At 49.3% G+C, this 22633-nt stretch overlaps 1 protein-coding gene across 2 annotated transcripts in view; it reads left to right on the top strand.

Annotated features, from left to right (window-relative positions):
- The window catches only part of LMCD1 (LIM and cysteine rich domains 1), a 58447-nt gene that overhangs the window by 25150 nt on the left and 10664 nt on the right, over positions 1-22633 (top strand). The window contains exons 2-4 of one of the 2 annotated variants that reach the window (XM_025885204.2): positions 4297-4385; positions 10316-10571; positions 17120-17449. In XM_025885204.2, coding sequence (XP_025740989.1) covers positions 4297-4385; positions 10316-10571; positions 17120-17449 — 675 coding nt within the window. The remainder of the gene's footprint in view (positions 1-4296; positions 4386-10315; positions 10572-17119; positions 17450-22633) is intronic. The other variant, XM_073901590.1, reaches the window with a different exon arrangement.

The raw sequence follows: 22633 nt of genomic DNA on the forward strand, positions 1-22633 counted from the left end.
GTTAATGAAGTAATCAGCAAGATATTTAGACCAGTTCAAAAAGCATTTGAGGGGCTGGGTATTTATAGGCAATTTAATGTTCGGACAAAATTATTGGGTTAGGTACATAACTAGCTAATAGGACAATAACCATAACCTTCCAGGTTATCTATTTTAAAAAAGATAAAAACTCCTTGTATTTGTATCTTTACCGGACAGAAATCTCCAAGTTAACATGTAGCTTCACCAAGTCTGGGAGTACAGCAAAGTAAATATGTATAGATAATCCTTGAGGGGACTATCGCCACCATATGACACTGAGAGGACCTGCCACCTACTTTTCTGCCTTATGCTCAAGTTTTGGATAATTTTTTTAACAATGGTAAATACTTTACAAACAACCTTTTAATCTGACTTGATGCTCACAACAGCCCTGTGGAGGCAAAAAGGGGCAGGGAAAACCCATTTTGCAGAGGAGGAAACCAAGTTACATATGGGAGGAGAACTCCCATTGTCTAGCCCTGAGTCCCACATTCATTTCTAAACTCCATGTTGCATTTCTGCTTTTCCCTTCTTCCTTTCTGTCCTACCTTGTTCTTGGTGACATTTTTCCCCCATAAGACTTCCCCTGGGGGTTCACCTGAAGGAGATGCTCAAAGGGGGGAGGAGGCCCTGTTGCTCCCCAGCCCTTGCGTCCCCAGGGCTCCTGGCCTGAGCTAAGACCTTTTAAGTTCCTGATGCGATTCAGTTCCACAACATCCTACTCTCTCTCCTAAGCCAAAGAAAATTGTCAAAACATGTTATCTCCCCTCAGGAAAAATGATAGAATAGATGCTACATTCCAGGAACCCATTTTTTAAAGTGATGGCTCCTTTTAAGCTCTTCTGTTTTCAGCTACTGTGAGCCACCACTACACCATCTTTCATCCGAGACAGAGTCCACATCAGAGAAACCTACTGTTTATAAACCAGAATATCTTGTCTGAAACACTGCTTCTGGTTGATGTTTTCCTCTTCTCAATAAACAGGATCATCATTTTCTGTGTCTGACACAGCCAGGTCTGTCTGGCTCCTGGATGAATGACATGCAGGGAACAAATGGCTATTTATTGTGTTAAGCAGTCGGCCAGGAAACTGGCTGCAAGTGTGGCCTGATGGCCCAAATCTGCTTCTTCCTTGCAAGGCCATTTATTTTTCTCTCCCACGGACTTCTGTCGCCATGGAAACTGTCCCACTAGCAGGATGGAGACTAAGGCCAACTCTCTGCTTCCTGCACTTAGAGAGGCAACACTTAACACACACGAAGCAAAGGAGACAGTAAGAAAGTATATGAGGTGTGGAGTTAGAAAGGAGTTCCTCTAAAGTTCCCTAGAATTCTGAAGCTGGAAAAGGAATTTTTTTTTTTAGAACATCTGATTCAGGGTCTCTCAGACCATTTACACAAAGGGTGCTGACAAGGACAGCAAACATCCAGTGCATAATATGTGCATGCCAAGCCCTTTCCTTGTAGCAACCCATTTAACCCTCCCAGTAGCTCCACTACGCACGTTGGTTCTTATTATCTCCACGACCCAGAGGGAGAAGCTGGAGTCCCATATGTAACTTGGGCAAGTCCAGTCACTTGCCCAAGTCCAGCAGAAGAAAGGAACAAATTTAGGTCTAAAAATCCAGACCTTTGTGACCCCCAAAGCCTGGACCTCTTCACTTGAAAGAGCTGCCTGTTCTCCACTTCCCATCTTGCTCTTCACATGGGCTAGCACCTCAGAGGCTCCAAAAGCCATGTCACATCCAGTGTCCATCATTTTTATTTGATCGTGTAATCCTTCCCACTCCCAGCCATCAACGACCCCTTTGCAACATCTCACAGAATGAGGGTTCTGTGGAACAGGATTCTGGCGGTCTCGATCCAGGCCAGTTTTCTCATCTTACAGAGGAGCAACTTAGGCTGGGGGAGGAAATGAGTTGCCTCTAGCTGCACAGCTAATAAATGTCAGAGCCGGCACCACAGAGCCAGCACCCTGCCCCATGGGCCGTGCCCTGCTGTGCTGTGCGGCCTCGCATCACTATTTCTAAGCAAACCCTGAGCCGGCAGCTCAGCTCGCCGGCCAAGCATCAGGACTAATCCCCTTATAGGATGACTGTTAAATCAGCCACTCATTAGAACAGCAATGCCCGCGCGCAGAGTGCTTTGCCACTTATGAAATGCTTCCACATAGCTCTTCTGTTTCCAGGCTTTGCTGCCTCCGGGTCTTTCTAAAATGATCCAACAATGAAGCCTTATTCGTAAGTTGTATACCTTCCAAAATAACCATTGGATCACTCAAACATGAAGTGTGAAAGGATCGCTGTGTTTCAACTGGTAGAATCCAAGGTGACAAGAGGCAGAAGCAATGAGAGGTGGAGGTTTGCAAGGTGTTCGATGCCAGGGCTTTAGAGAACAAAGTTCTACCTGTGAAGGAAAGCTCCCCAGCTTCGGACGAGGAGTTGATGATGAGCATCTTCTTGTTTTTCTTCGTTAACAAGAAGCTAGCACTGACCAGGCACAAATGTGAACATGCTATCAAATGTGTGCAGTGTGGCGCTTACTCCGCAGAGTTGTGAATGTCTATGAGAACAGCGCAGTCCGAGAGGACATGCTGCGAACAGCAGCTGTCCAGTGGGTGGGAGGTGGGGAGCTAGGTGTCACTGTGGGAGGATCTGAGGTGCAGAAGAGAAATATTGTGAAGAATGAGTGTGTCTTCTCATGTACTTCTTCGAACTCTAACCGTAACAATGAGGACGGTCTCCCATGCTCTACTGCTTGTTTTTTCCCCACTTAAAAGCAAAGAGAGTAAAGGAGTAATGCTGAGATTGCAACATCCCACCCATCACGTCCTCTCATATCTTTTTGCCCTTACACATTTTCTCCCTTCTCCTTTTCTGCCTGCTCATTTTGCCTAACCCCCATCCAGAGTCACCTCCTCTAAGAAGCCTCCCTGGACTTGCTGTACAGGTTTATTCACACCTTCCTCTGTGCGCCTAAAGTCTGCGTGCAAAATAACACCAGCTACCAGTTTTTAGTACCCAGTGTGAGCGGGCACTTTACATACATTATCTTTGTACCCATTTGACAAGTAAGGAGACTGAAGCCCAGTGTGTCCAAGGCCAGGATGGCTGTTGAGTCACGATGCTGGGTTTGGAATCCAGGTTTCCCAGGCTCCAAAGTCCATGCCTTCCTGCTACATAACAGGCAGCTTCCTCGGCCTCAAACTTACCCCTTCCAGAAGCAGGTATAAGTATGTGCTTCTTCATCTCCCTCTAGTCTGTGAGTACCTCTAGGGCACACCTGAGTCCTATGATGTATCCCTGTGCCTGACATATGCTAAATAAATGGTTAGATGAATCAACAGTCTGTTGAATGAGGACCTTATCCCTTTATCTTACAAGTTGATGAAGCCTTGTTCTTGATAAAACCGTAATACATGTGCATTAACTGTAGCAAGTCATCCCCACCCCCAATGGAGAGTTAGGTAAGTGTCTCAGCCAGCAGATCCATACACTAACCCCCTTCTTCTTCAATTTTAATGTAATACAAATCTCTTAGAATTTCATGGAAGTGCAGATTCTGAATCAGAAGGGCTGGGGCAGGACCTGAGGGACTGTGTTTCTGGCAAGCTTCCCGTGGAGATTGCTGATTTGAAGACCACATTGAAGAGCCAGCTGGGTCTCAACACAGCAGCAGCACAGCTGGTGACAAAGAATAAAACCTGTCCTGTGTGTTGTTTTCCTTCCAAAGGACCACCAGACTTCAAATGCTCCTGATTTTCCGTGTTTTAGCAAAATATTTAAGTTATGCTTTGAGCTATAAACATTTGGCAACATGAACATTTGTTTGTGCCTGTAGCTTTGGTTTAATCACACCCTATCAATAAATCACAAATAAAGGAGGGAGAGGAGGCACTCGCTGGAAGATACCATTTCAGTGACAAGTGGACCGACCAGGGGAGCTGGTGAATATGGAGGAAGGAGGAGATGATCCCTCACAGCAGGGGGTTTCCAACGGAGCGCTGGTGGCTGGCTAGCAACAGCACCGAAAGCCCCCACCTCATTCCATTTTTACTGGGAAGGGCCCCACCCTTCCACACTTGCCTGCCCTATGGCCATTTTCCCGGCTGGTCTTCTCCATTCTTGGTAAACAGTAACTGATGGCTTATTCATCTCGAGCCCTTTGAACCCCACACAATCCCTTTGCTGGCATGCCAAGTCTTTTAGAGGTCAAGCGATCCCCGGTCCAAGACTTTTGGAAGGAAAACACCCTCTTTTCTGTCTCCTTTTCCAGATGTCCCTGGGCCAGCAGCAGTCAGCAAGAGGTGTGCCTTGTTTGAAATGCAAGGGGACGTGTTCAGGCTTCGAGCCACATCCATGGAGGTAAAAGAGTTTGTCAGGAGAGGCTCTGCCTGCTTTCATTTCTTGGCTGTCCTTTCTGGGAACCGCTGGTCATTCTGCTCTGCTGGGACTGCTTAAGATGCATGCATTTCAGGGAGGACTGGCTCCGGAGTGAATGCACTCCTGCTTTGCCTAATTCAGAAATGGCAGAAAAGCCCTTGGGAGCCAAGATGAGAAAGGAGTTTAGTGCTTCACACACCATTTCGAGGCGAAGGTCACCAAGCTCAGCCCACCAAGGCCACACTGGGAAGATGTGGGCAGTTGTTAGTCGGTGCCTGGTCCTCTCTGGATTGCTATATCCTGGGGCTTGGTGCATGCGGTTGATCTCCCCATACTGTGTAATCGCCCCTGTTTTGATCTCAGAGTGCCCCTGGGCCTGAAATAAAAGTCACTGTGTCCACAGGACTTAAAAACCAGGCTGTGGTGCATTCATACCCACAAGGGAGGGCCATAAGATCCAGCTGGACTCTGAAAACCAGAGGTAGGGCCGCCCCACCGCACAACTCCCAGGTGCTACTGCCATCAGCATCTACGTGGATGGCACCCACTGGAGGTGTGCAGTGCACAGACTGTGTGACTATCCCAGCAGCCCTGGGAGAGAGAGGCTAACCTCTGTAGGGCACGAGAGCAAAGAGGGAGTTTTTGTCTCTTCTGCCAGAGGGTTTCCTTGGGCACTCAATGCGGGAGCAAAATTTGGGAGGTATTTGTCTCAGAGCGGTTGACTTCCATTGTGAGATGGCAATTGTAAAAACATTTATTGAGCTGAACCAAGTCTTTTACATTTAAATGCTGAAGTAACCCTGAGCAGTAGGTAGTAGTTTCTCCATTTTTCAGGTCAGAAAACTGAGAGTGGGTAGCAGGAAACATCCAGTACATGGCAGAATTCAAACCTGGGTCTTCTTGAACCCTACCCCCATGCTCTCAAACTGTGGGTCGGCAGTACTGTGGGTCGTGAGCCTTTGAAGCACAAGACTGTTCCTTTACTCCATTCCCTGACAGTTCTCAACCTCACAGGAGCTCATGTGGTCTTCTGGATGCAGGGGACCTTCAAGGTCATCTGTAGTACTGTGGGTCGTGAGCCTTTGAAGTACAAGACTGTTCCTTTACTCCATTCCCTGACAGTTCTCGACCTCACAGGAGCTCATGTTGTCTTCTGGATGCAGGGGACCTTCAAGGTCGTCCAAACCCTACTCCATCCCCCACACAAATTCCTCCCAAAACAAACACACTCCCCATTGGGGGAATGCCCCACACATCTGTTTTGGCTACTCGAGCTCTTTCTGGTCTTGAGGAGAGTCAGATTCCCTATGCTTTCGCCCCCTGGTCCTGAATCTGCCATCAGGTTGTCACAGAACAATGCTGACTCCTCATCAGCTCTCCAAAAACAGCTGGGATACCTCCTTTTAGAATCCTTAGGGCAGAGGGTAATGTTCCCTGAATGCACCCACCAACTCAGTTCAATAATGTTTCCCCCTCTCAAGGATCAGTCCCTGGCTGTCTGTTGTCTGACATCTGAAAAGATTCATTCAACATATTTTGTCTGGTTTTCTAGCTGTTTATGGCAGGATGGCAATTCTGGGCCCTGTTCTTCCGGGCTATAAGCAGGAGTGTCAGCATGGTTTTAATTCCCACATTCCCTCGCCATTCTACAAAGTACTTGAACATCAAGTAAATTGATCCTTGAGAAATGCGGATTGTCGCTTTGGGTCCCAAATATCAAGCGTTGTCTTTGGTTGGAATAACTTTAACGGGGACCTAAATTCAAGCCATACTGGAGCCGGGAGGTCCCAGAAACTTAGTGGGGGAAAACCACGTGAAAGCATTTTTATGCTCCAGTTCTCATACTTACAGTAGTTTGAAAGATATTTGAATAACCCAAGTGACAGCCGGCCTGCTTTAATGAGCAAGTCCCCCAACTAATAATCACAGGACAAATTCATGTACTGACTCAGCTTGAAAAATCACTTCCCTCTGTAAGCCTCACCTTTCCTATCTGAAAAATGGGAACGTTGGAGCCCATGTGCTCTAGGCTCCACTTCTGGCTTTACAATCCATAGTTTCAGGCAAGCTATCTGTAATCAAACTAGTGACATGGTTAGTAGAATTAGCATGGTAATTTGTATCAGTGGCAGATGGTAGAATTACTTGGAGAGAAGGGTACAGAGAGAAGACAAGAGCAGACTTTCATGAAAACAGAAGGGGAGGCTCCCCGGGCGGTCTGCAGCTTCCTGCTTCCCTGATGGACATGTCGGGTTCCCTGGCCTTCTGAGCTATCCTCAGGAGGTTGACCCACCCTTCAGGGCAGGGGGACACACACGTCTAGGACTCCAGGCTTTTCAGAGAGAGCCCGACAGAAAGTCTCTTCCTTAGAGGCAGAGATTCTTTTTTTTATATTATCATAATCCTAATCACTTTTTTTTTTTAAATGCACACTGACTTCAGTGAGTAGAGAAAAGCCCCAGGGAACCCCTGAGGGAAGCAGGGGACATGGTATGCAAATGGGAGACAGACCACTGGCTCTTCAGATCACCCATTTTTACATTCTTCAGGGGTCGTTCTTTGGATTCTCCCAGCATCCTCATGCGGCACCCCTCTGAAGAGGTCCTGTCTCCATGCTGGCGTAGGGGGCCAGTGTTAGCTCTGCCTCTTCTCCCTGGGGCAGTGGATCTTCACAGATGACTCTGCCCAAAGAGCTGGGCTTCCTGTGCTTTTCCAGAGACAGTCCAGAGAAAGTCAACCAGAGCTGCTTAAGTTCCTGAAAGGCACCGACTAAGGATTCTGGCACTTTGACGGGCATCCAGATCCCCTTTGAACAGGATCACAAGTACCCCTGCCCAGATCCCACTCCGGACCCTAGCTGGGGCCAGGGTGGGGCATCTCCAAGTCTCCCGAGCTCCCCAGGTGATTTAGATGTGCAGCAAAGTTTGAAAACCAAGGGTCAGCTACCTTTCTGTACACAGCCTGCTCGTAAACATTTTCGGTTTGGCAGGCCATGTGGTCTCTGGCACAACTAGTCAACTTGGCCCTCGTAGCGTGAAACCATCCACAGGCAATATGTAAATGAATGAATGTGACTATGTTCCCATAAATCTCTATTTCAGGACAGTGAAATTCAAATCTCATATCATTTTCCTGTGTCAGTAATCTTCTTTTGATTTTTTTTTCGACCATGTCACAATGTAAAAACTTTTCTTCACAGGCTGTACAAAAATAGGGGATGGGCCAGATTCAGCCAATGGAATGTAGTTTGCCAATGCCTGACGTAACTATCTCACTGTCAAATAAGAAACTTGACCATGGGCTGTGTTGGGCTAGTGTTCAGGCTGGGATTAGAGTCCAAGGCTTTGCCTTTTCCAGCATTGCAGGTAGCCCAGGACAGACTGTAGAAATAGCCATTTTAATATCACTGAGGATCTTTCTGGATGTGTCTGTGTCCCCTTCAGCCTGGGTGCCTGGAAAGAGTAGAGTGGGGCTGAGGGGTATCTTCCTCATCTATAGAATCGCAGCAACAGTGCCTGGCAACATGAGGGTATGAATAAAGGGAGGAGGGATGTTGACACAATTTCAGAGAATATCTCATATCCATCAGCATTTTCCATTTCAAACGGTTTTGCATTCGCTACATCTCTAATAGCATCCTGAGAGTCTCATTAACCAAAAAAGCAAATGGCAGCTTCCCCACCCAGCTCCAAGCATGGAGGGCTTTGGGGCTCAGAGGATCTCGTGGGGCACCAGGCTTTCCCTGACTTCCTTCCCCTTCCTCCTTCCACTTCCTCCTCTGCTGCTGTCACTCCCCACGCGTAAACCAGTGGTGCTACCCCCTACCCTACAGAAACAGTCTCCCTCATGCCTGGCTCGTAAAAGGGAGAGGCAAGAGAATATTTATTATGAATAAAGTGCCCCAATTCTGTAAAATGAGCAACCCCTTCTTATGAGAACAAAAAGAAAAGACTTCTTGTTGTTGCCCTGCATCATCTTCAGGGTCATATTCCGTTTTGAAGTACTGGAATTATCCTTGAGATCATCGATTTTACCATTTCTCAAATTGTAGCCCACTGCATGTGAACTTGGACTGCAAGCTTCTCTTCAGATAACATTGGAAATGCTTCATTCTCCCTGCCTTAAAGTCACGCTGTACATCAGTGCATTAAAAACAAGAATCAGCCTTGCACTGGAGAAATATGTCTAACTTTCTGTAACCCTCTGTCTCCCACACTTATCACCCTGAGCCTTTTTCCACGTGCCCCATACTTACAGGCTGGGGGGAACTGGTCCAGACCAGAGAACCACCCCAGAGCATATGCAGCCCTCACAGGGTCCAACCTTACTCTCTGTTACAGTGTCCATCCGATTTTCTGTCCCTCTCTCATCCCAACTGTAGGCTCCTAGAAGGTTGCAGTGGGACGTCCCTCATTAGACAAGGGTTCTCAACCTCAGCACTATTGACATTTTGGATAGGATAATTCTTTGGTGTGGAGGGGCCTATCCTCTGTATTACGGGATGTTTAGCAGCATCCCTGGCCTCTACCTTATAGAAGCCAGTAGCACCCCGTTGTGACAGTGACAATCAAAAGTGTTACCACATGCCTCCTGGGGGTGTGACCTTAGTTTAGAACTACTGATGGAAGGGACACGTGGGTGGCTCAGTCGTTAAGTATCTGCCTTCGGCTCAGGTCATGATCCCGGGGTCCTGGGATCGAGCCCGGCATCGGGCTCCCTGCTCCGTGGGGAGTCTGCTTCTCCTCTGCCTGCCACTCTCTCTCTCTCTGTCAAATGAATAAATTAAAAAAATCTTAAAAAAAAAAAAAAAACTACTGATGGAAAGAAAGGATTCCTTCAGGCATGCCTGGCTGTGAGGCGCTCATGCTACTGCAGTGGCATCTCTCTTGCTCAGGCCTGCCTCATCCCTGTTGCAGGTCTTGACGTTGCTCACTTTACTTAACGAGTTCTTAAATCTCATGCGTGAGAGCAGCCGAGATACAGCAGGCCTCAGGTGTCAGGCCGGAAAGGGAGGGAAGCGGTTTTCCTCTAAACTGAGAACACTCTGGATTTTGAAACCTTAACAGCATGGCACAAAGCAGCCAGATGCTTTAGTTTTTAATTGTCAGACAGAAGCATCAGGCTTTCAAGTGAATTTGACACTTCCCCAGGATGCTTTTCCTTCTCTCAGCCTCACCACAAAGCCTTGCCAGTGAACATCAATCTCTCCAGCCCAGGGGGTTTTCTGAGCTCATTCCCTTCCCCCTGGGTCCTATCCACCCATTCCTTGAAGAAAATTTTCCGCTGTATTCTAACTTCACTGTGGATGCTAAAGAGTTGAAAGCTGCTGAAGCTCCAAGGCTCATGAATCTTGGGAGACAATTTCAATAATTCCTTAGAGCAGAGGTCAGCATTTTTTTTTTATATAAAGGACCAGATCGTGGATATTTTAGGCTCTGTGGGCCACACAGTCTCTGTTGCAATTATTCAAGTCTGCCGTTGTAGCCCAAATGCATCCACAGACAGTATGTAAGTGAATGAGCATGGCTGTGTTCCAATAAAACGTTATTTACACAAGGAGGTTGTGGGCCGGGTTCAGCCCACAGGTCATAAAGACTCCTGCTTTCGAGCATCTCTAATGAATGAAACAGCCTGTGCTGTCACACCCAAAGTGAGTAAAAATGTGCTGTTCTTTTTACCAGCAAAAGTCACATCCCACATTCCCCACAAATAGACTGATAGTCTCCCAGATGCAGTTCCCAATCCCAGAGGCCTTTTGATCTCAGGTTACCATTTGTCTGCTGCCAACCCTTCCAAGTTACTAAGGCTGAACCTTGAACTTGCTTTCAAAAAGGCAGACGCTACCAGCAGGGGACTCTGCTCTTCTTCTCTGGAGGTTGATCTCACATGTTCCAATTAACCTCCCACCCCAGGAAAATATGCAAGTCATGCAAATGCAGCCACGAAGACCACTGCTTCAGCTCTGAGCTGGAAGACGATCGGAAAATTGGCCGCTTGCTGATGGACTCCAAGTATTCCACCCTCACAGCCCGGGTGAAAGGCGGGGACGGCATCCGGATTTACAAGCGGAATCGGATGATCATGACCAATCCCATTGCCACTGGGAAAGATCCCACCTTTGACACCATCACCTATGAGTGGGCCCCCCCTGGAGTCACCCAGAAACTGGTAAGGCAGCTTCCTCCAACCAAGTGGTTGTTTTCCTATCCTTGTACATGTTCGTCAGGCCTGAATGTCAAAGATAAGGTTAAGAAGAGGGCGGGATTATAGAAATGATAGGAATAGCTCTGGTTTTGAACCTGCTCCTGCCTCGCTATGTGATCTTGAAGTGAAAACTCCCTGGGCCTCGGTTTTCCTCATCCATGAAATGGATAGAAGTGTCTCTATGAATTCCAAGGCCCTTCCAGCTCTAGTCCAGGGTCATCCATGGTTCCATTTGGGCTCCCCACTTCTGAACAAAGGATGGTTTATCATTCCAAACTCTCAGAGTGCTTGTCTTCATGTATGAGATGTTCATTTCCCCTCAAAATGGCCTGGGATGTACCCATTGCAGGCCTGTGGGGGAGCAGAGAAACAGTTCTATGCCCTCTCCAACAGCGGAGGCCTCTTGGGCTTGGAAGGGAGAACCAAACTAGCTTTACACAACCCCGGGGAAGAGGCACCCAGAGAAGGACAAGGTCACACCCTGGCCACCCAACTACAAAGACCCATAACAAGTCCCCATGCACAGGCCTCAGCCCAGACCGTTAAATCAGAAGCTCTAGATTGCAGGATCGCCATCACCAGACATGGGCATTTAACTCCTCAGGTAATCCCACATGCAGCCACCTTCAAGACCCAGCGGACCAGACCAGTGCCCCTCAGATTTCAGCAAGCATATACATCATCTGGACAGCTTGCTGAAATACATCCAGTGAGCTTGGGGCTGATCCTGAGACTCCACGCTCCTGACACTCTCCCAGGTGATGCCGATCCCGCTGGCCCCCAGACCTCACCTGGAATAGCAAGGGCCTAGGTGGTTTCCACAAGTTAATGAGATTAAAAAGGCCCTACAGTTTTAGAGATGCAAGCCAGGCATTTTAATTAAATCTCTTCTGGGGAAAAAGGAGAGGCTTCAGAGTCCTCCCACAGCTCCAGCTATGACCCCTCACTCATTACCTTACAGCGCCCTGACCTTCCTCTTTCCTGCTCTGGAACGCTCTAGGCTTTTGCCCTCCTCAGGGACTTTGCACTTGCTGTTCCCTCTACTTGAAAGGTCCTTTCCCTGCTCTTTGCATGGCTGAGTCTGACAGGTCCCAGACAGGCCTTCCCTAACCACCCAATCTACAGCAGATGCCACCTACCCTCTAGCTACATTGTTTCTCTCTCAGTTCTCCAGTGTTTCTTTAGAAGCTTTGATTGCAATGTGTAGTTATCTTAGGTGCATCTTTGCTTAGTTATCATCTCTCTCACTGGAGTGAAGCGAGGCCCACAAGGGCAGACACCATGCCTGTCCTGTGCACCATCCTACCCAGCACCTTGCATCATGCAGGACACATAGTAGGTTTGATGAGTATTTGTACTACATCACCCCTCTGGCCACATGTGGTCCGTGGACTGACACTGCCACAAAATCCTGTGACTGGCCCATAACGAGAGGTACAGAAATTGAGAAGAAATGCTGGGGAAATTTAGTAGCAATTGACATCCAAGCATGTGATCAGAGACGTCTTCTTACTGAACAGAATTCCACTGTGGTCAGACTCACGTGGAAATCTCAACATGGCATGAGCTACATTCTCATCTCATGCGGTGAGCCCACAAATCATTCTGCAATAGGTGGAAAAATCAAACAAACAAAAAAAAACCTGATCCTTCACCATAGAGAGTCTGAGCAGCACAGTTCTAGGCTGTAGCTTAAGTGGGGGAAAGGTGGGGGGACTCCCTTCTAGATCAAGTGGAGATTGGCAAGATGCTTTTTTAAAAGCTATACTTTTTGAAGACATATTTTAAAAAGAATATGTCAGCATTTGTGAGCTCAGCCACCCTGTGAAATAGGAATTATTTTACATGTAAGGAAATACAGCATGGTTAATTGGCCTTCACCAGTTGGAGGGGCTAGGCAGGGGCACATCCGGGCCACAGAGGGTGACGTCCAACAATAGCAGTGCTGGGACATGCCAGTCGGCTCCGCATTCAGGTCTGCCTCCAGCGCCCAGGTCTGGGTAAGCCATCAAGCAGGTCTCCAAGATGTCAGTGGAAACTGAAGCAAGCAGCTCATAAAAGAGCTGGCTGTGGGCGTCAGGAACTGGCTGGTGAAAACCCCAAGTGCTTCGGCCCCAGACTAATCAGAGGAAGGCATCGTCAGGCTGTGATTAATGCTGGCTCATAAAACCACATGGTATAAAGGGCCCTCTGTCTGCCCCCTCTCTGGCCTGCCTGAGCAAGTTGCCTTTCTGAGATTGGACAGTTCTCTCTTCCCATTCACCCTCCCAACATTTTTTTTAATTACCAAGTGATCAGGACTGATTATATTTTGGAAATGGGACTGGATCTTGCTGTCATCCTTCCCAACCAGAATGAAAAACGGAGAAATTCTTAAACCATTAAAGACTAGTCACAATAAACCTAATGGCTAGTATTTATTGAGTACTTACCTGTGCCAAGCACTTTGCTAAGAGCTGTACATGCACGGTCTCATCTAATTTTCCAACACTGTTAGGGATGGACTATGACTACACTTATCCACAGAGGGGGATGCTGAGCCTCCAAGAAGTGACACAACTAGCCAACTGTCCCATAGCTGGCTTAAATGGCAGAGCCAGGCCTTGGACTCAGGCCTCCCTGACTCCAAAGCTTAGGCTCTTCCCTGCCAAGCCAGGCCAGGAGAACCAGACAGGTAGGAGGAGAAGCAGAAAGAAGCAGGTATCTTGGATGAGCACTTTTAAGGGAATAAATTTCTAAGAATAGGGAGGGACTTGGGCAAATCTTTGAAGGCTATCCAGGATTTGGGAGGAGGCAAGGAGGAAAAGATGAAGGGAACCAGCATCCATTGAGCATTCTGGACAGGTAGGTAGACAGACAGACAGGCATATAGATATATCATCAACACCTCACCACTCCTTACGTGCATAATAACCCCATTTTATAGGGGAGCAAACAGAGGTTTTTGAGGAGGCTCCGCCGGTGTGGCACTCATACCCGTGGCAAACACTGCTGGTCAGTCAGGGCACTGTCTCCCACAGAGCCCTCACTGGGCCTCAGAATCCTCCTCGAGACAGCACTCCAAGTAGCCACTATTGACTAGGATTGACATGTACCATGAAGCCCGCTGACCGTCCTTGCCTGACAGCTGGAGAAGCAGAAAGAATAGGCAGGGTCAGGTCTTCCGAGTCCGGAGTCCATGCCCCTCCTCCTGCCCAACCCTGGGAATAAAGCACCTTTCGTTCCCACTTTTCTCTCTGCCCTTTGATTCCTCTTCCGACAAAGACCGATTCTGGGAACCCCTTCACCCAGGATGTCCCAGCCAGACAGCGGAGCACCAAATGACTCAAAGGTCCTCGTGAAAAACTTGAAACCTAAACCAACCTTTCCAGCTGCTCCGAGAAAAGGCTTATTGCTAAAGGTTCGGGGAACATGACCTTAATCAGCTTCCCGGAGAGATTCCTGAGAGATTCTCTCACAAGCTCTGAGCGGCACAGGCAGCCCACTCTGACCCTGCCTTCTGTCTCCATCCTCCCCTTCCCAAGCCCACGCCAACCAGTGTGCTTGTCTGAACAGCAGACTCTGATACCCTCCCCGGGGTCAGCGAGCAGAGTCTGCCGCAGGTGTGTCAATCAGCTGCTGGCGCCAGCCAGACAAGGCCAGCCAGGCAGGGCCAGCCATCGCAGAAGACACGCCAGGGGCAGCGGGATGCTGCGGTGCCCAGCTGGGGCTTTGAGCTGTGACAGGAACACTGGGTTCCTGGGGAAGGAAAAATCCCTGTCTCCAGGGCCCCGGCCAGGAATCCTTTAACTCTGCGGGCCACAAACACCTGTAGCCAGGACAGAGCCAGGAAAGGACACTGAATGCAGGGTTGACAAGCAGGTGGCCAGCACCTACCCGCAGGGGGCCACTGCTGCAGGACTTCTACCTTGGTGTTTATTGTAACGCAAAACAGGGAGGGATACCTGCTGTTGAAGGTGGAGTCACAGATGTATCCAGGGACTGGGGGATGGTGGCCCTAAGCGGTGCTTACACAGCCTCCGCACCCTGCCCAAGACCAAAGGAAACTCTCTTAGAGATTGGAGGAAATCGTTTTCTCTTGGCAAATCATTCATCTTCTAGAGAAGTCACAGACACGTGGTTGAGACCCAAGCTGCTGAGTACCAAGCTGTCTCAACTACAGACGAGTCGTGGGAGCTTCGGGAGGTTCCTTCTCTGTGCCTCAGTGTTTCGAGGGGTAATATTAATTCCTTCCTCCTAGGGGTTCTATGAGAATTAGATGGGTTAGCGCAGGTCAGGCACCTAGAAGGGTGCCCAGATCATAGGCACCACCATGCCTTCAACCACTCAACCTGGGGGCGGGGGGGGGCGGGTCAGCAGCCTTTGTAGGAGAAGAGGTTACACTCCGCTCCCATGAGCTCCATCAGCCATGCAACTGGAACTGCTTCAACACTTGGAATGAATGAGATGATGGCCGAGTCTGGGTGCCCATTCTGGCACCGTGAGCAATGCCCTTGTTTCTACTTCTCCAAAATCCTTCCTTAGATCCTGGGAGCAGGGCAGGCCCCAGCACAAAATTGGAATGGCTGTGGGAGGTATTTGCCCCCCACAGCCCGTCTTGTTGTCCCTAACCCGTCTCCCCAGGGTCCTGTGCCCTGCCCCAGACTGTAGGCTGCTAGTCTGCTGCTCTCCCTGTCCTCTGAGGGTCACATCCTGTCCCGCTACCCACTGTCCCCAGAGAGGCCCCGATCCTCAGATATCCGGCTTCACACTCACCCAGGAGGACCTGCAAAAGTGCTCACTTCTAGGCCCCTCACAGACTCCTAAATCAGAGTCACCATGTCATCCAGTGATTCTTACACACCCCAAAGTGTGAGACTAGATTCTTCACACCTACCTGCCTGGCATGTTCGTGTTGGAAGCCCCCTGCAATTTCATACTGACCCAGAGAAAAACCACATCCCCCCTGCCTTCCCCAGACAGAGTCAGGACTCAGCCCTTTCCAGACAAGCAGTCAGCTGAGTGGCCCCCTTGTGCTTCTTCTTCCATATGTGGGGGCTCACGGTCTTGGCCTCTTGGACCAACCAGAATCCATGGACTCCTTGAGCCACTTTCCTGACCTGTAGACTCGGGTCGGTGCTACCACTTCTCTCTCATAGTTGAGGTTAGGACTGAGTGAGGTCACCACAGAATTCTCACAGTGGTCAGGACCCTGAAGATCATGCAGTCTTATCTACCCCAAACTTTGCAGATGATGAAACTGAGGCCCAGAGGGGCTGGGTGCTTTCTCAGTCTTACACAGAGAACAAAAGCAGGGCAGGAGCTACAACCCCACATTTTCTGACACCCCAGGACTCTGTCCACCACCTAGGCCATCTCCTGTATCTGGCAAAGCACCTAGAAAAGTGCTGGGGACTGTGCAGATGAAGGGATAGTAACGGCGTATGCCATGAGCCCACAGAGCCAGAAGAAGGCTCAGCCAGATGTTCCAGCATCTAGGACGGAGCCCCCTAGGGGGCATCCACAGCTGTTGCTCGCCTCATGAGTCCCATGGGAACGCAGGTCACCTGCCTCTCCCTTCTCCAGAACTCTCATCCGGAATGCATTTATTATGAAACTCAGCAAACCAGGCTCTGGACTAGTACACCCCTCCCACTACTTCCTCACCCCTACTCCCCAACATCAGGCAACAACAAGGGGGTGTCATTATGAATTGCTGTATGACTTTCCATGTTGATTCACACAATTCAGTTCCAAAATGAGTACAACCCCAAGTGATGTGATATGGGGCAGGCATGTTCCAAGAGGGTTAATATGGAAACAGCCACCTGGGCAGTGGGAATCAAGCAACCTAGTGGGGGTGTCAGGGTCACAAGCCCAGATGCCAAGAACAGTTGTCAAGGAAAACAATTTGCCTTTCACACTTTCTCATGCTGTCTGGCCTTGACCTTTATCTCCCCCTAATCTCCCCATCCCTGGCAGCCACCCAAGTATAAGATTACTGTTCATTTAAAAAAAAAAAAAAGCCAAATTGGACAGTTATCTATGGACATATTAGTATTCAGATGGTTACCAGTCATACTGATGTGGAAATGTTATTACCTTGAGACCTTGTCAATTCATTCTATTAGAAGGTGCCTTTGCCTGTTTTTAAATTAATAAACCATGAAATACCTTATGCCTATAATGATTTAATTATACTTTTCTAAGAAAAGCAATTTTAAGCTAGATTGACTTTTTTTTTTTAATTAGGAGCATTGCCATGAGGTGAATGAAGTAAAAATGTTCAGTGTTGAAGGAAACCAAACCTGTATCTCAAAGTCCACGAATCTAAAATGAACACTGACTTAAAGTACACCATTCTCATCCAGAAACTTATTTAGGCCTCTCTGGGGTGTTGCCAGATTGACAACATTGCTGCCTTGACCATCCTCAGGTTCTGCAGAAAACCCGAAGAAGCTGGAAACTTCGCCCGTTCCAGATCTCTGTGTGGGTGCCTGCAAATCACAGTTGCTTTATCTCCTCCCCACTAGGGCCTGCAGTACATGGAGCTCATCCCAAAGGAGAAGCAGCCAGTGACAGGCACCGAGGGCGCCTATTACCGCCGCCGCCAGCTCATGCACCAGCTCCCCATCTACGACCAGGACCCCTCTCGCTGCCGTGGACTTCTGGAGAACGAGGTGAAAGTGATGGAAGAATTTGTCAAGCAGTACAAGAGCGAGGCGCTGGGCGTGGGAGAGGTGGCCCTCCCTGGGCAGGGGGGCTTGCCCAAGGAGGAGGGGAAGCAGCCAGAAAAGCCAGAGGGCACAGAGACCACGGCCCCAACCACCAACGGCAGCATCGGCGACCCATCCAAAGAATACGTAAGTCTCTCCCCGGCCTCCCGGTGTGGCTGAAACCACCAGGCCCAGGGCTTGCGCAGTTGGGGCCCCAGCTCCAGGCTTTTCCCCTCATTCATGCATCCATCCATGCGTTCATCCCGGCCAGCAGCTATGTGGTGCTCATTTACTCTGGGCCAGGCATTGTCCTGCGGAAAATAACACACAATCACCGTGCTTGAGAGGCTCATCATCCAGGGGAGGTCCCAGACTACCAAACTGTCACAGCTTAGAGAAAGGGCATCGAACCTTGGCTGGGGTGAGGGTCGGCTTGGAGGAGGAGCTGGGGCCCAGCCTAGCCTGGAAAGAATAACCAGGATGCATCCAAGTCTTCAGGCTTGGCAGGGAAGCTCTGTGCCACCTTATAGAGATGAGCATGTACAAAAGTTCCAGAGAGCACGGTGGAGCCAGAGGCCTGAGCGGAGTCCCATGTGACTGAAAGCACAGTGTGCCGGGGGACGTGGGGACCCGAGGCTGGCCAGGTCAGCAGGGGCGTGCTTCCTAAAGCGGCAAGCCTCGTCCCTCAAGTATTGACTAGCCTGTACTCTCTGCCAAGCCCCAGGAAATCAAACAGGCAGAAGACCCTGTCCGCACATAGGAGAATAGCACGGATGTTGGACATCCCTCTGAGGGCCACGGGGAGCTGTGACAGGCTGTGGGTGGGAGGCGTCACAGGATCTGAGCTGTGCTTTGGTAGCGTCCTCGAGTAGCATGTAAAAGACATGCTGTAAGGGAGTGAGCTCCTGGGGGCTGTTTGAGAAAAATTGCAGAAGCCAGAGTGTCTGGGAGGTGAAAGCCTCATGGATTGGTTTGCCTGAATCTGCCCCACAGGAGGTAAGAGGACTAGCTTGAGGCAGGTGCCACCAAGGACTGATGTTGACTGTTTCCTGGCCTCTGGCCGCCTTCTACCTTTGGCCCTCTGCCCCTATCAGCCAACTGGCCTCAACTGCCTCTATTTGGGATTTGGAGATAAAGGTCCCAATACAGGGAGCCCTCAAGCAAATTACCTGCCTTGCTGCTAACAGGCTGGCAGGCACCTGTGTGAGCCAGACATCCCAGGGAGATGGCAACCCCAATGATGCTGTCACTACATTCAGAGAGGGCTGGGCTCCTCCTTCCCTGCAGTGACTCAAACTTGTCATCCAAAACCTGCATCCTGCATGTCCAGTCCCCATGTGTTGGCCCATTCATCTGGAATTGCCATCCAGTGAACTATGGCCTCACACTGTTAATCTGAGAACTTTTTTTTAAAGATTTTATTTATTTATTTATTTATTTATTTGAGAGAGAGCACAAGCAGCGGGGGGAGCGGTGGCCGGGGATGAGGCAGAGGGAGAGGCAGAAGCAGACTTCCCGCTGAGTAGGGAGCTTGACGGGGGACTTGATCTGAGGACCCCAAGATCATGACCTCAGACGCTTAACTGACTGAGCCACCCAGGTGCCCCTAATCTGAGAACTTTAAGACAAAAAACAAAACTATTTTCCCTACCACAAATTTGGATATGTGTTGGAAAGACCTATTTTTCAGGAAGAATACATGTCCCAGCAACTTAAAAAGAATTTAGATCAGTTACCATGTTTCATAAATTAGTCTCCTCTCCCTCCAGCCCTCTATCCAAATAGTCATCTGTCCTTAAAGCATAAATACCACCCAATTCCAAGTTGGAGGGCGATCTCTTTAAGTCATTGTGACACTTCCCAATTGCCATTCCCAGGAGAGCTATGCTGATCTGAGAACATATTTTATCCTTGACTCAGCCCCACATATTTGCACAGCAGGGAAGTGGGGCAAAGGTGGCCTGAAATGCCAGGTCTCTGCCTACCGTCAACTTTAGGAAGTAGTTGTGACAGTTTGGAAGTATATAAACAACAAGATGAGACAATGAACAGGGAATTTGAAGGAAGCCCGTATTGGTTGGGCTGGGCTGGCTGGGGAAGATGGCCTTCTCCTTCCTTACCCGAACTCCAATCTTGCTTAGATAATTAGTCATGTAATTAGTGGATTCAGGTCTGTATGTCATGTATTTATGTCACCTCTAGGTGCTGCTGGCTTGTCTTTTTCATCTCTGTATCTTCAGCAGGTGCCACTGATAGAGATAGTAGGCGCTCAATAAATATGTGAACCATGAATGAATGAACAAATGGATGAATAAGTGAGCGTTCTAACTAAATAGAGCCTCAAACGATGGAGACAATCTAGATGGCCATATTGCCCAGGAGGATGATGGGATTCAAGTTCACATTTATTAAGCACCTGCTCTGTGCCAGATACCTGCCCACTCTTTCAAGGTCTTTGTTTAATTCACACAATTGCCTAGTGGGGTGAATTTCACCAAACCCATTTTACAGGTGTGGAATCAGAGATTCAGAGACGGTAGGTAACTTTTCCAAGGTCCCATAGTTTCTAAGGAGTAGAACCTGGATCCAGTACTTGTCCTACTACGTGATGCAGAGTTATAAAACCCTGTTTATGATCTGTTCCAGGAAGAAAGAAGGCTGGGTGCTCTTATTTATAACTCCCTGTTTATCTCCTTGAATCCAGGGAGCAAATCCTATAAAGACAGCAAGATAGACTTAGACCATAGATAGTGTGTCCCCAGCAACCCCAAACTTAGTTGTGGATGTGTGCTGCCTGCACTGCTCTGCCTTAGCCCAGTGAGTAGCCATGTTAAGTGGACATGGGTGCTGGCCAACCTGTGTGCTTTGCCTTCTATTTCTCATAAAAGGGCAGTGTAGGACAGTTTACCAGAGCCAAGCATCAGGCAGGAATCCTGATTTTTGCTCCCCTGATGAGGACAATGAACTCTGCCAGAGTGGCCAGGGCATTTGAGAACCCAGATGTGGGGAGGAAACTGTAGAACTCACACTGACATCCCAAATCCAAGTGGTGATTTAGGGGAAAAAATGGAAGCAAAAGGAAGGGCACATGAAACCCATTTTCCTAGAACTATATTGGTGACGTAGTATGGTTTATCATCCAAAGAATGATCATTATTACTATCGTTAGCAGCTATATGTGTGGCAGGCTTTTTCTGAATCAAGGGTAGCGCTAAGCACTAGAGTATCTGATTTAAAGCTCCCAACCACCCAAGAACTTAAAAAGAAAAGCTGTGGGATTTGAACCAACCTCTGTCAGACCCCAAGTCCATCTTTCCTGTTGCCCAAAGCTTGTTCCTTGGAAAACTAATGGATATTAGGCCACAAAGGGGTTACATGGCCATGTAAGGTTAGGAGACCTGAGAGTGACCAAAACTACATGTGTTTCTTTGTGGTAGGATCTTCGGAGAGCCTCTGGTAGGCTGTGGCAGTGGTTCTCAAACTTAAGTCACCCAGAAGGCTGGTTAAAATCCAGAGGGCTGGGCCCCACCCCAGAGCTCCCTGCTTAGTAGGGGCAGGTGGGGCCAGAGACTCAGCTTTTCTACTGAGCACCCAGGTTGATGCTGGCGCTGGTCTGGGGGCCACTCTTTGAGAACCACTGCTAAGGAGTATAAAAATAACTTTATATAAAAGCTCAGGAAAAATGATATCGCCAAACTGGCATATGGTGAGGATTGAAGAGATGACAACGCAGGCATTTTCTAGATGTATTTGGCCTCCTGGCTTAGGGAGTCCAGCTTTGAGGACACTGCACGGCACTCTCCCATTCCCCACTGAATGGTCCACGGGGAGTTCTGGAAACCCAGAACTGCTTTATACACTGCTTTATACCCCACACAACCACACTTTTCAGCAGCCTGAGGCCACAAGCCCCCTTTCCTCCACACTACAGTCAGCCTACATGGCAGGGCAGTTCTCCAGTGAGCTCGCTTGGCTCCGTCAAGCTGCTATCCGCCTGTTACTGTGGTGTCCTTCCTCAGAGAGCTTGGGAGGGGCCTGAAGCCAGCAACGGCTGAGTGAGACCCTGGAGTCCTCCTCACCAAGCTCCTCCACCAAAATGTGCTCAGAGGAAAGGGTTATCCAGACCCGAGGAACGCTATTGCCAGAAGCCTTTTCCAAATTGTCCATGTGGAAATGCCCCCAGGGGCTGAGTTAGGGGTGAGGCCATAGAACAGTGGGTGGGCCAGACGGCTGGGGGGAACAGTACCCTCTGAGCCCAACTCCCCCGTGTGGCTGGGCCTTCAGGGTTATTCGGATCTGAGTCTGGCTCACAGATGTGCACCCCAGCTTTCCAGCTCCGGGCCCGCACTCAGGCCCCCCCCTGACGGGACGGGGGAACCTCACATCAGCTGAGGCACATCTGAGGAGTGAACCCAAGAGCTGTGGCTGCCCTTGCCTACCTCAGAGCAACCCTCTTCAAAAGCATCATTATTACACTGAGGTTAAGAGATGAAGGACACCTGGGAAATGCTGTTGGAGGTATCTGTCTTCATGAGGAGACACCGCAGTAGAAAAATCCCAGGGGCTACCTCAGCCGCTGTCACCCGAAGCGTGCCCTTTGAATCAGTGGGGCCAATTAAAAACCCAAAATATCTCACCTCCCTCTTTCCTTTACTTGCCCCATGTGTATATGCTGGCAAGGAAGGGGGGCAGGTGGGAGGGGAACTTAATGTCTCTGAACCCTCCTAACAACTAGCAGGAGAGGTAGGGGTTGTTACACCCATTTCGCAGATGTGGAACCTGATGCAGAGAGAGGTTAAGAGGCTTGTGGATAAGAGGTGGGGCTGGGGCTCCCATCCCAGGTCCTTGTGCGTCACCAGCCCTGAGGATTATGAGCAGCCCTGGGGTGGGGCCAACACCACAAAGGTGTGCTCATTTATGTTTGCTGGATGAGCAGCCGTGTTTGGAGTCACCCACAGCCCAATCCAGTGAAGAATCTGGGGGCCTCTTGTCTGTATGCCAAGAACAATGGAAGGACTTGCCCACCGCACCCCAGTCTCACCCACCATGAGTTCTCCTGGGTTTGGAGGGCTTCAGAGGTCTCCCTGGCCAGGGAACTGCCAACTGCAGCAACCTGGAACATTTGCTCCAGCATGGCAAAGCTCCATATCCACTTTCCAGGCCGTCTGCTCCCCACCTCTCCCACCTGGATGGAACCTAGGAGCGCCTGGGCCGCGAGGGCAATGACCTCAGTGCTCTGATTGTTAACAGCCCCACCAAACCATTTCCCCGCCTTTAGAATGCTTACTTGGTATTTTCTCAGAAATGAAATATACGGATTTCCTGGGCGTG

This window comes from Callorhinus ursinus, unplaced genomic scaffold (genome assembly GCF_003265705.2).
Source record: "Callorhinus ursinus isolate GAN/ISIS: 27379988/994484 unplaced genomic scaffold, GSC_fseal_2.0 scaffold15, whole genome shotgun sequence".
Classification (NCBI taxonomy): Eukaryota; Metazoa; Chordata; class Mammalia; order Carnivora; family Otariidae; genus Callorhinus; species Callorhinus ursinus.